Genomic DNA, 12425 nt, shown 5'->3' on the forward strand with positions numbered 1-12425 from the left:
AAAGATATGCCAGTTGTGACTATGAATTAGTGTGGTTCAGTTGTATACTTAAGTGGGCCCAGTGCTGCCTGGATTGGCTAAGTCCCACCTTGAGATCCTGATCTGAATTTAGGTGTTTTGAGAATAAAATGAGTTGTATTTAGAAACAGTAATGTAGTGGCTACTGCCAAAGTACAGAAGCCTGGTCATCAGCCTTGAGGAGGTTATTCACTCTCCCCATATCTGTGTGAGTTTTACTGCTGATACTTCAGTTTGTCCGCCACTTCCCTAAACACATGTAGGTTAAGTTCGCCAGTGGCTCTGAATTGTTCTGTAGGGAATGAGTATGTATGAATGTGACATCCCATCCACTAATGCTTATGCCTAGCACCTGAACAGGTGCCAGAATGGGCTTCAGCTCTTTGTGAACCTGTCGTGGAAACAGCAAAGTTGAAAAAGGTTTGGACAAATCTCAAGAATATAGTAGTTCACAGGGTGTTAGGTTTTCATTCATTTCAATGTGCATACTTAGTTGATATAATTAAGGAGTTTGTGAGCTACGAAGTTGCAGTTTTCCCATAATGTTTTTATTATAGACTCGTATTTCTGAAGTAAAAGAGTCTCCAGTTAAACCATAACAAATAATGATGGCTTGCATAATCAAGTCACACTTAATCAGTATGTACAGTATATATGATGTATTAATACAGTGTACATTGAGTTGATTTAACTCAGTTTTTAATTTCAGCCTTAGGCCAGACCATGGAATGGGCCCAGATGGCAGTATGGGACCACCAGGAGGTCAGAATAATATGGCTGCTTCTAATAGTGATCCCAGCATGTATTCTCCTAACCGATACCATGGCCAACAAAGGTAACTGATAACAGTTACATGTTATTCTTTAAAATGACGTAGCTTTGATTTTAAGATCTTTCACTTGGATTGAGAAAACCATTCCACTGTATCCTTCATGTTTAAACAGATCCTTCATTGGAATGGTCTTCAGAGTCTTTTGTGGATGACAACTACTTTATGCCATTTCTTAATTATTTTATTGAATTCACTGTAATGCATGTATTGCAGATCAACAATACAGTTGTGAGATTTTGAGAGGAGTGTATTCCTTGTAAAATTAGATCTACCAGGATGCTTTGCTTTCTGTCATGAATTTGTTCAGTGGAAATGTACGTAATGGTATCCAAAAATTGTTTGGTGGTTTTTAGAATTCTGCTGGAAGAAGCATAGTGTCCTTGTTATCAATTCCAGTTATTATTTTATTGTACATTCCTTTGTAATATTGACTTGTACTGCATTATATTACCATAATGTTCAATTTCAAGAACTTTGTGCATTTAGAATGAAATTCTCCACATATATCAATCACAGTGTAAAAAAGGCAATTAGTTACCAGGGTTAACAGAAATGTAAGACTTGAAATTTTGGGTATAGCCAAGTAGTAGTCAGTCATATAGCTAAGTACGTAATAGAAGCTATTAAAATATATATTTCTGTTTATTTAGTAACGGCATCACACATACATGTTACATATTCATGCTTATCCTATGACTACCTTGCATTTGATGTTGACTTTGTCACTTAGACAGAGCTACAGCAGACAGTCATATTTAGTGTTTCTTACCAACTTGTACTGAAGCTCACAACAATGTGCACCTCCAGACACTCAGGCAGCAGACAGGAGATGTGGAAGTCTGAAGGTGTTTATCATGTGGAATATTCCCATATCATTCCATGATCTTTGTCTTTTTTATGTATGCTTCCCAGAACTGGTACCCAAAGTTTTAGTGCAATTGGGAATATTTTCAGCTTGTAGATGGTTAGAATTGTATGGAGTGACCTGCATGTGTCTGTGTTCTGTGTTTTGATACAGACATGAGCCATATGGACAACAGTATCCTGTCCAGGGGCAGCCTTCAACCCAGATGCCATATGGATCTCATCAGACGGGGATGTTTCCTCACCAGCAGGTGAGACAAGCCACTGCCAAGAAAGTAGTATGTGAAATGAATGTTTCTAATTACCAAAGCTAACTTAAAAACCTCTTATTGAAAATTAAGTATTAATTGGACAGGTACTATATGTTTAAGTGGAAGTTCAAGTTTATTGTGTACACAGTGTATACAGTACAATGAGATAATTAAAAAGTATTTTAAAACAAATTCCATATCTAAAATACTCACTACCAAAGCGCATACTATTATCTGGATGAGTTAAAGCTACTGATATCATTAACTAATAATACATTAATGAAAAGGGGCTTCAACAGTTAGGTTTACTACCATAAATAGGTTGGGCTATGGTCTGATTAATAGCTGGCATGCTGTTTGTGTTAATTATGTGTTCTCCCCACTTTCCTGTATTTAAACATTTTCATTTAAAAACTCAGACATTAATCTCTTAGTCTCAGTTTTTGACTTTTCATCCACACTACCCTGGAATTTTTAACTTTGAAAACAGACTTTTGAAAATGCTCTCCAAGGCTGCATAAATCTGAAAATGCGGATGACCGAAAACTTTGATGATTTTACACCTTTTGATGACACAGACTCTAATCACACTCAGATTTGTTCATGCATTTTATGTAGCCCTTCCCTAATTGGATCTTACTCATTACATCATCTCACTCCCTAAATAGTTGCTCAGATTTCTACATGAGAGAAACACTAGAGTTGCTTTTTGTGTCACTTGTTATGTTGCTTACCTGTACGCATCTAAATTGCATTATGTACAATTGGAATGCTGCATACATGTACAAAAGACAAATAATTTACCAGTTTTCTGATAAATCCCTTGTCCGTCTGCATCCCTTCAGGATTTTTCCACTGATGTTTGCATGGCCAGTGTAGGTGATTGTCTACATCATATGTATTTTCTGTCATTTCAGTCATGGCAAAGATATTTTCATAAGCAATTTAAAAATGCTCGTGTGGACAGAGATTATTCTGCTCAAAACTCTGCTTTTCAATGAAATTGTAGACGTGGTTATGTAGCCTTTGTGTGCGTATTGTACTTACAGTAGCTTGAAGTCCTCTGAAGTGACGCAAACTTAGTTCAGTTTTTCAAGAATAGTAATGTATTCTTGTTTAGTGAATTTTTAACTGTATAAATTCTAAAGAAAAATGAAAAAAGTCTTTATCGTTCTGGATTCATCCATTTTAATAACATGGCAAGTGACTATACATTCATTCTTAATCCTACTTAATTAAACTCTGGCAGCACAGGACATGGCATTATTAAATCACAGGGCCTATTCATGCACACATGCACATGCACACACAGGACCAAGATGTAGTCACCTGTTAACCACCAGAGTGGTTTCAGAAATGATATTTGAGTAAAAGTCAAAGTACTTTGTCGAATTTTTACTTTCAGTTAATAAGTACCAATGGAGATCCTTGATAACCAGCAATTGTTCCAGCGGGCGCTGTACAATGGCTGACCCTGCACTCTGACCCCAAGGGGTATGCAAAACAGTTAACAAATTCCTACTACAAGGAATATATACAATACTTGTATAAGGCGAAATAAAGAACAACAAAAAAAAAAAGTAAAAGTTCATTTTATAATAAATGAGTCTAGAGAACACAATGGCTCTTTTATTTTTAAAGAACACTGACAAAACATTTTTGCTATAAAAATGCACTACAGAATAACAAATCATGCAAACGCAATCCTGGCTTTGATCAGTACACAAATTCCCCTCCTGAATTATTGGCCCCCCTGGTAAAGAAGAGTAAAAATTGTAAAAAAATCACCTTTTGGTGAATTAACTTAGTTTCATACTGAAAAAAATGAGAAAACCAAATTGAAGTAAATTTATTCTAGGAAAAATAATCCCTCATCATTTAATAATTAGTTTTAACAAAGCCACTTGTGCAATAATTATTGGGACCCCTAGAAATTCTTATGAACAAAATCTAACTGAAGCATTTTTTTCCATCTCTATCTGATTTTAAGTTGATCAGAGCGTGTTGAAACTTTCAAGGAGTAATCCATGACTTCCTGTGTCACTGGGTTATAAATATGAAGTGGCACGCAGGCCAAATTCCATTATTCATTCATTTACAAGATAAGAGGACACACAATTCAAATGTGAGAAAAGTGTCTTGACCTTCATGCTATAAAAATGTTGCTCACCTGAAAATGTCCATATATACAGTTAGGGCAACAATTAAAAAGCTCAAATCAACTGGAACTGTTACCAACTTGCCTGAAAGAGGACCCAAATTTATTTTGCCCTCACACACAGTGAGAAGGATGATAAGAGAAGTAAAAAAAATCCCAAAGAATCACTGTTGGAGAAGTACTGAAAAAAAATAGCATTTTGGGGTCACCAAGTCTCTAAAACTAGGATCAGATACCACCTCCATGCCAACAGATTATTTGGAAGGCATACCAGAACAAAAGCCTTTTCTGTCATTTAACCACAAACACAAGCGTTTGACAAACACTTCTGGAACTTTGATTGGAACGGTGTTCTATGGTCAGATGAAACAAAAATCAATGTTTTTGGCAACAAACCCTCAACGTGGGTTTGGTGTAAAAAGAAAGATGGCTATACCTAAAACAACCTGATCTCCACTGTCAAGTGTGGTGGAGGTTCTGTGACATTGTGGCACTGTTTTTTTCCTCCAAAGGCCCTGGGAACCTTGTTAGGGTACACAACAACTTTCATGGACTCCATGAAATGCCAAGAGAGTTTAAATTTAATTCTGGCTAACTCTGCCAAGAAACTAAAATTGTGTCATTGTTGGATCTTTACCAGCAGGACAGTGATCCAAATCATATGTCCAAATCAACATAAAAATGGTTAAAAGAACACATGGCATGGCCATCTCAGTCCCCGAAACTGAAACCCTATTGAAAACCTGTGGGGTGATCTAAAGAGGAGAGCACACCATAGAGGACTGATGATCTTTAGAGATTCTGTAAAGAGCAATGGTCTCAGATTCAGCCTTTTAAGATGTTATAGGAGAAGACTCTGTGCTGTTTTTTTGGCAAAGGCGAGCTGTTCAACGTATTACAAGCAGGGGTGCCAATAATTGTGGCACCTGTGGTTTTGTTAAAAATAATTATTTCCTGATGAGGGATTATTTTTTTCTCAGAATAAATTTACTTAAAGGTTGGATTTCTGTCATTTTTTTCAGTGTAAAATTATGGTAATTCACCAAGAAGTGAACTTTTTATAACCTTACTGCTTGCTTCTCTCGCCAGCCCCCCTGGCTTGTGCTACGCGCCAGCCACTTTGCGTTTCTGCTGCTCGTGTTGTGAAGAGGGGGGCTGAACGCACCCTAAGGAGATGCGGTCGCTCCTCCAAAACCCCCAATTAAACGGTGATACAATGGGAAACAAATAGTTTTTTTTTTAGCTCCTCTTTGCTCGATTAGCTGCTGTCTTGCAGCTGCCGCCATGCCGTGTGATCTGCATCTCGCATGGCGCTTTGTACATTTAAAAGCCTGTACAGCAGCTGTCCTAATCTTTGTCTTTTATTTCCAGCCTCGGGTGTGGTTAAATTTTTTGGCACAAAGTCTCATCTTGCGGGACATGAGTTCTTAATATTTTTTATTTTTTAATTTAAAAACAGAATAAGAATCTGAAAACCTAACAACATCACATTAAAGTTCAATACATTCTGAAAAGAATGATACCAAACATATATATGTAGGTTTTAAAATAAGCCTAATTTAAAGCGTGACAAAAAATGTGACATAAAAATGTCACATAAAATCATTGCACTTTTAGGCTTAGGATTTTATATATAGAGAGCAGATTCAATCATCTTTACCAAGAACTTCAATAATTGTGAAGGGGACTGTAACTGCAGTCAATGTCAGGGTGATGACCTCAATGTTCTACTGAAGAATGCTCTGGACATGGGGTCTGTTCTGTTATATTTAAATGCTTTTTCCTGAATTGTGCAAAGGACAAATAAAAAGGACAACTCAGAGAAAATAGAAGTCACACATTTTGTAATTCAGTAGAAGACAAAATACCAGATGTGCAGTAATTACCCAATAATTTACCAAGACCAAAAATAACACTACTGAAAGTTCATCCTTGAACACAAAACTACAATATTCACTTAATAAGCTGTCTGCATTTTCCTTGGTCATTGTGGCTGTAGTAGATTCTGATTGGCAGGACAGTGCTCTGTTATCTTTCCCTCGGCTCAGATTCCTTGAGGTGGCAACAAAAATAATTATCTCTGCTTGAAGGAAAACCTGTAGCCCTTTTATTAGCTCTCACATAAACAAGCGACAACACTTTGGTGTCACTTCCTTCACCCCTCACAAGCCACGAGGTCTCACTTCTCCTGTTAACCTGCAACTTGTTACAGTCGCCCTCATTTCAGCGATTCAGTAATTGAGCTCCTAATAAACCACTACAGTATCTTGTGTATACAACATATAGAAAATGTTCCAACAATATATAACTTGTGGTTTCAAGATATTACCTGTGCCCATAAAGTCTTGTTTGCACAACATTAAATAGACATCACTTTTAGGACTTGAATGACTCCATATAAAAGAGCTTAAGAAAAAGAAAAAATGATTACTTCAACATGTGTCTTTACATTAGAAGGTGAATTTTTAAAAGTAGAGATTATTTTAGTTGCTATTTTCAAATATGACTGTGAGAAAAGTGCACATTCATTTCCCATGGCACAACAGTGAAGGGGATTGCATGAGAATGCCCTACCAAATGAACAGTTGAAGGCGTACTATTGTGCCTTTATTTTTAAACGACGTACGTCATTCTATTGGCTGTGTCTGAGCAATACAGAACTGTAATCTAAGTGGACAACACACCTGATTGGTCTCTTTTATTACTTTATAAGTCAGTCAGTCATTTCCCAACCTGCTATAACCTAACACAGGGTCACAGGGGTCTACTGGAGCCAATCCCAGTCAGCATAGAGCGCAAGGCAAGAACAAGTCCCGGGCTGGGCGCAAGCCCACCGCAGGGCACATGCACACACACACACACAATGCACCTAACCCACATGTCTGGACTGTGGGAGGAAACCAGAGCACTCAGAGAAAACCCACGCAGACACAGGGAGAACATGCAAACTCCATGCAGGGAGGACCCAGGAAGCGAACCCAGGTCTCCTTACTGCGAGGCAAAAGCGCTACCACTGCGCCGCCCATTACTTTATAAGGCCTAAATAAAATACAGTCAAGTTAAGTACATATAGTGAAAAAAAGAACTTAAGTAATGAAATACTTGTACTTTGCTGTTTTTCACCTCCACCGTGCATATCTTTGGAGATGAAAGTTGAATTTGGCACAGAGAGAATGTACAGATTTAACAGGGCCCCAATAAGTGAAGGTCTTTAGTTTGTTTTCTTTTGCCTGAGGTACATTCAAAATAAAAAAGTAATGAACATGCGTTTTTAAATAGTTTTCAGAATATGTACAGTATATACATAATTCTTGCTTGTCACTGGCCTCATAGTAGAAGAGCAAAAAACCACATGAGTAACAGATAACTTTCAGTTAAAGATAGTGACATGGCGGCCTCTTGTGGTTGTAAAGTTTTCCTGTATGATAGGAATGCAGTGTGTCCTTTTAGTGATAAGCAAACTTTAGTTCCATTTTGCCTTTAATTTTATCCAATTGTATCATCAAGCTTTCTCTCTATGTAAAGCTTTAGCATATCAACCTTTCTGGCAGATGTTTTTTTATAGGACAGTGTGGCCACCAAGGGGCACTCAGCTCCCCAAACCTGACACAGACAGACATGAACTCAAGTTCAGCTACACACATTTTTTATTTTTCTTGTGGGAAACGCTTCCTTTTTGTTTCCCACCTGCACAGCACAGTCACAAGCACAAATAAGCACATTTTCTTTTGCCTTCTCTTCTTGTGTCTACGTCTCTGTCTTTATCCGCCTCCACTCCTCCTCCAGCAAGCTTCGTCTTCTCCCTCCCGACTCTGGCTCCTGGAGCAATGGCAGCAGGCTTCTTTTATTCTGCACCCAGGAGTACTTCTGGTGGCCCGTTTGCATGGTCCAGAAGCACTTCTGGGTGAGGTGGAAGCCCAAGAAGATGGGCTCCGGAGTCCCTGCAGCACCTCCTGGCACAACTCATTGAACCCAACATGGCTGTGCCAAACTCCCAACTCCCACGGAGCCCCGTGGGAATCCGAGACACTGGAGCAACCCAAGGGGACTGCCATGTGGTGCTCCAGGAGAGATAATGCCCTGTGCAAGCCTTCTGCCCTGGTCCTTCCTTTATGAAGGTGTCCCGGCTGTCCACCACAACAGACTGTCAGCTTTCTACATAGAATTCCATATTCTGAATATCAGTTTAATATCTCAGTTTAATCTTTGCTGTTAATGACGTTTAATTTGAACAGCAGGAAAAAATCATTTTTTAAACTCTTGGAAGTTGAAGTTTGAAGTAAGCTCCAATGAAGATTCATTTGTTTAGTTTTTAAGTTCGGTAAATTTGCAACTGAGGTTCAAAAGTAAATTTAGATCAGACATTCCCCACAAGGATTATTATTTTATTATTATTATTATTATTACCATTTTGAAAGAAAGAACAGGCAGCCTTGATACGCCTGGAAGTATCATGAGGAGAAGTGTGTGGTAACAGTCAATTTGCGTCTTTTACTGGATTATTTAATTTGGATAGGTTCAATTGTTATACACATTTCATAAGTGCCAATGAATATCTGAAATATCAAGGAGCAGTTAAACTTCTACAAACCAAAGAAGTCACAAAATACTCAATGCCAGGAAGACAAGAATGGACACTGCTTGCTAAGTGATTTACACCTTGCAGATTGTCCATTAAATAAAGAATAGGTTCAATATTGTTCAAGTCAAAGATCTTTCTTCACAATCATAGTATATATTAGTTTGCCACATGAAACTGTGCTCTAAAGTGAAGCGTTTTTATAAATGAAAAAAAAAGTGTCTGCTCTTTTCCTTTAAAGTGGAGGGGAATGATAACCTGTTAACGCGTTGAGATGAAGGATTCTGAAGCCTCTTTTGTTTCTTACCTTTTATCTAGCTGTATGCATTAATTTTATTCCCTCTCTGAAGTTGTGATGAACAGGAAACTAAAATTTCAGTTTTGCCCCTCAAAGCTCCACTGGAATATTATCGCATTAAATGAACTCCAGTTGCCCTTTTTCATAGAGACTCACAATGGTTTGTTTGAAATTTGTCAAATCAGACTGTCTACTGTTAGGATTTGCATGACTATCAAATGAAATCAGATTTTGTTACATACAAATAATCAGACCAAATTTTTTGGGGCCATTCATCCATGATATTTTCCACAGTGTTCCTAAACTCTTTCCAACAGAGCTGACTACCTCATCATAAGTTTTGCTCTTTGGACTGCCTAATTGGCTGTTGACTTTCTTATCTAGATGAAAGCATCATCTCCAGTTTAGTAACCTTGAATTTATTGAAATGGAGTATACTGAGGGTTCTGCAATATGCCACCTCATTGCAGTATTGTAGATAAGTCTGTGAAGCAACAGGCATGTTTGAAAACATCTCATTTGGTGTGCCACACAGATAGAGGCAGTACCAAGAAGGGCTGCTGGCTTTGGGCACTGTCATGCTCCCCAAAGTGAAGCTTCCAAAAAGGTTTAAATGATGAAAATGATAAGAAAACACAGACAACGGTAGCTATAATTACACATGCCTTAAAGAATAACTTATATGAAATGTTTTAAAGGCGTATTTGTATTGTGCAGCAGATTACAAGAAGCAGAAAGTTTTAAGTACATAATGCCTTTGTCCATCCATCAGTTAGGTGCACATCTTGCAAAGCATTTCAGTCCTGTGTAACAACGCAACCAAAGTCACTTGAGATTAATAACAATTTTAGTTTTGTAATTCAAGCTACTAATATTTTCTTTTCAAAATTCCTTCCTAGGGTTATAAACGGCCTATGGATGGCTTGTATGGCCTCCCTGCCAAGCGCCACGAAGGAGATATCTACAACGTGCAGTACGGAAACCAACAGCCAGAGATGTATGGCCAGTATGGCAGCAGCTACTCAGGGCCAGATCGGCGACCCTTGCAATCACAGTATTCATATCCTTACAACCGTGATAGGATGCAGACACCAGGTCCAGCTCCCACAGCTCAGCATGGAATGCCATCTCAGATGATGAGTGGCCCCCTGCAGCAGTGCTCCACCACAAACTCTGCTGAAGCTCCTCAGCAAAATGTTTGGCCTTCCAGGATGGATATGACATACCCATATTCAAATCGGCAAGGACCAGGTGGACCCTCTCAAGGTTCTCCTTACCACAGTATGGGCAGAGGGGAGGAGATAATGGTGCCTGAACAGAGGCTGAACTCCGATGGCCAGTGGTCAAACCATGTCAACCAGCGGCAATCATCTTATTTGCCTCCATCCTCTGCCCCACTTGCACCCATGACCACACGATCATCCCAGTCGTCGTACCAATCACCACCAAACATGCCAAATCACATTTCACGAGCTCCCAGCCCTGCATCTTTTCAACGTTCTTTGGATGCCCACATGTCACCCAGTAAGTCACCCTTCATCTCAGCAAAAATGCAGAAGATTGGCCCTCCTGTTCCAACTTCACAGGTCTCTGGACCTCCTGTTCAGCCCTCACCTGCTCCAAGACAGGAAATTACATTTCCTCTGGGATCTGTAGAAGCCACTCCACCCATTCTAAAGTCAAAGCGCAAGTTAACATCCAAGGATACTGGTAAGAACTAAGTACTTTGTCTTTTATATAGATGTTACAAAAGCAGAATGGTGGTCCAGTGGATAGTGCTACTATGCCACCCTCACAAATCTAGTATTCTGATTATGAATTCTATGCTGAGTCATTGCTGTGTGGAGTCTGCATTTTTTTCCATGTCTCTGTTTGGTTTTCCTCCAGTTTTCATCTCATATGTTCAAAAATGTGCTAATTAGGTTAATTGGTGGTGACAGATTGGGTAGGCCAGGCAAAGGACTGGCATACTGCCCACTGGTAGTGCTACCAGGATAGAATTAATTGGATTGAGTGGGTATGCCATTAAGTGCTACAAAAGTGATGACACGTTGACCCTTGGCATCAGATTCTCATGAGTCAGAGATGCTGATCCTCTTCCACCTTGGCGTTGAATGCATCTCAAATAATTTTGTTTCTAAATCTTAGATTAGTGTGCTGCAGTATGGTTTCATGCCAAGAAAGAGCACCACAGATGCAGTGTTTGCTCTGAGGATGTTGATGGAGAAGTTTAAAGAAGGCCAGAAGGATTGGCATTGCGTCTTTGTGGACCTGGAGAAAGCATATGACAGGGTGCCTCGAAAGGAGCTGTGGTATTGTATGAAGAAGTCTGAAGTGGCAGAGAAATACGCAAGAGATGTACAGGATATGTACGAGGGAAGTGTGACAGTGATGAGGTCTGTGGTAGGAGTGACGGATGCATTCAAGGTGGAGGTGGGATTACATCAGGGATCGGCTCTGAGATCTTTCTTATTTGCAATGGTGATGGACAGGTTGACGGATGAGATTAGACAGGAGTGCCCGTGGACTATGATGTTTGCTGATGACATTGTGATCTGTAGCGATAGTAGGGAGCAGATTGAGGAGACCCTGGAGAGGTGGAGATATGCTCTAGAGAGGAGAGGAATGAAGGTCAGTAGGAACAAGACAGAATACAGGATTGTGGAAGAGAGTTGAAAAAGAGAGTGCAGGCAGGGTGGAATGGGTGGAGAAGATTGTCAGGAGTGATTTGTGACAGACGGATATCAGCAAGAATGAAAGGGAAGGTCTACAGAACGGTATGGGTTGGAGACAGTGACACTGACCAGAAAGCAGGAGACAGAACTGGAGGTGGCAGAGTTAAAGATACGAAGATTTGCATTGGGTGTGACGAGGATGGACAGGATTAGAAATGAAGACATTTGAGGGTCAGCTCAAGTTGGACGGTTGGGAGACAAAGTCAGAGAGGTGAGATTGCATTGGTTTGGACATGTGCAGAGGAGAGATGCTGGGTATATTGGGAGAAGGATGCTAAGGATAGAGCTGTCAGGGAAGAGGAAAAGAGAAAAGCCTAAGCGAAGGTTTATGGATGAGGTGAGAGAGGACGTGCAAGTGATGGGTGTAACAGAACAAGATGCAGACGACAGTAAGATATGGAAGAAGATGATCCGCTGTGGCAACCCCTAACAGGAGCAGCCGAAAGAAGAAGAAGAAGAAGGGGGTCCAGTTCTCAGGGCTCTAAGTTTGATGTAAAGGGATTCTTTTCAGATTAAAGAAGTCATATCTAAACAGTCACTGTGTGGACCTTTACATTCGAGCCATTTGTTTGCCCTGAAGGACCCAGGGAAATTGTAGTTTATACATCCCGACAGTGTTTCTAAGAGGAGTTGCCTTAGGATATCTTTAAGTGTTTTTATTTAAAAATCTTTTTATTCAAGAATAAAATC

General features: G+C 39.5%; 1 protein-coding gene across 1 annotated transcript in view; it reads left to right on the forward strand.

Annotated features, from left to right (window-relative positions):
* The window catches only part of arid1b (AT rich interactive domain 1B (SWI1-like)), a 708988-nt gene that overhangs the window by 680803 nt on the left and 15760 nt on the right, over nucleotides 1-12425 (forward strand). Inside the window, 3 exon segments of the mRNA XM_028797431.2 lie at nucleotides 728-853; nucleotides 1869-1965; nucleotides 9900-10710. Coding sequence (XP_028653264.2) covers nucleotides 728-853; nucleotides 1869-1965; nucleotides 9900-10710 — 1034 coding nt within the window.

This window comes from Erpetoichthys calabaricus, chromosome 3, assembly GCF_900747795.2.
Source record: "Erpetoichthys calabaricus chromosome 3, fErpCal1.3, whole genome shotgun sequence".
Taxonomy (NCBI): domain Eukaryota; kingdom Metazoa; phylum Chordata; class Cladistia; order Polypteriformes; family Polypteridae; genus Erpetoichthys; species Erpetoichthys calabaricus.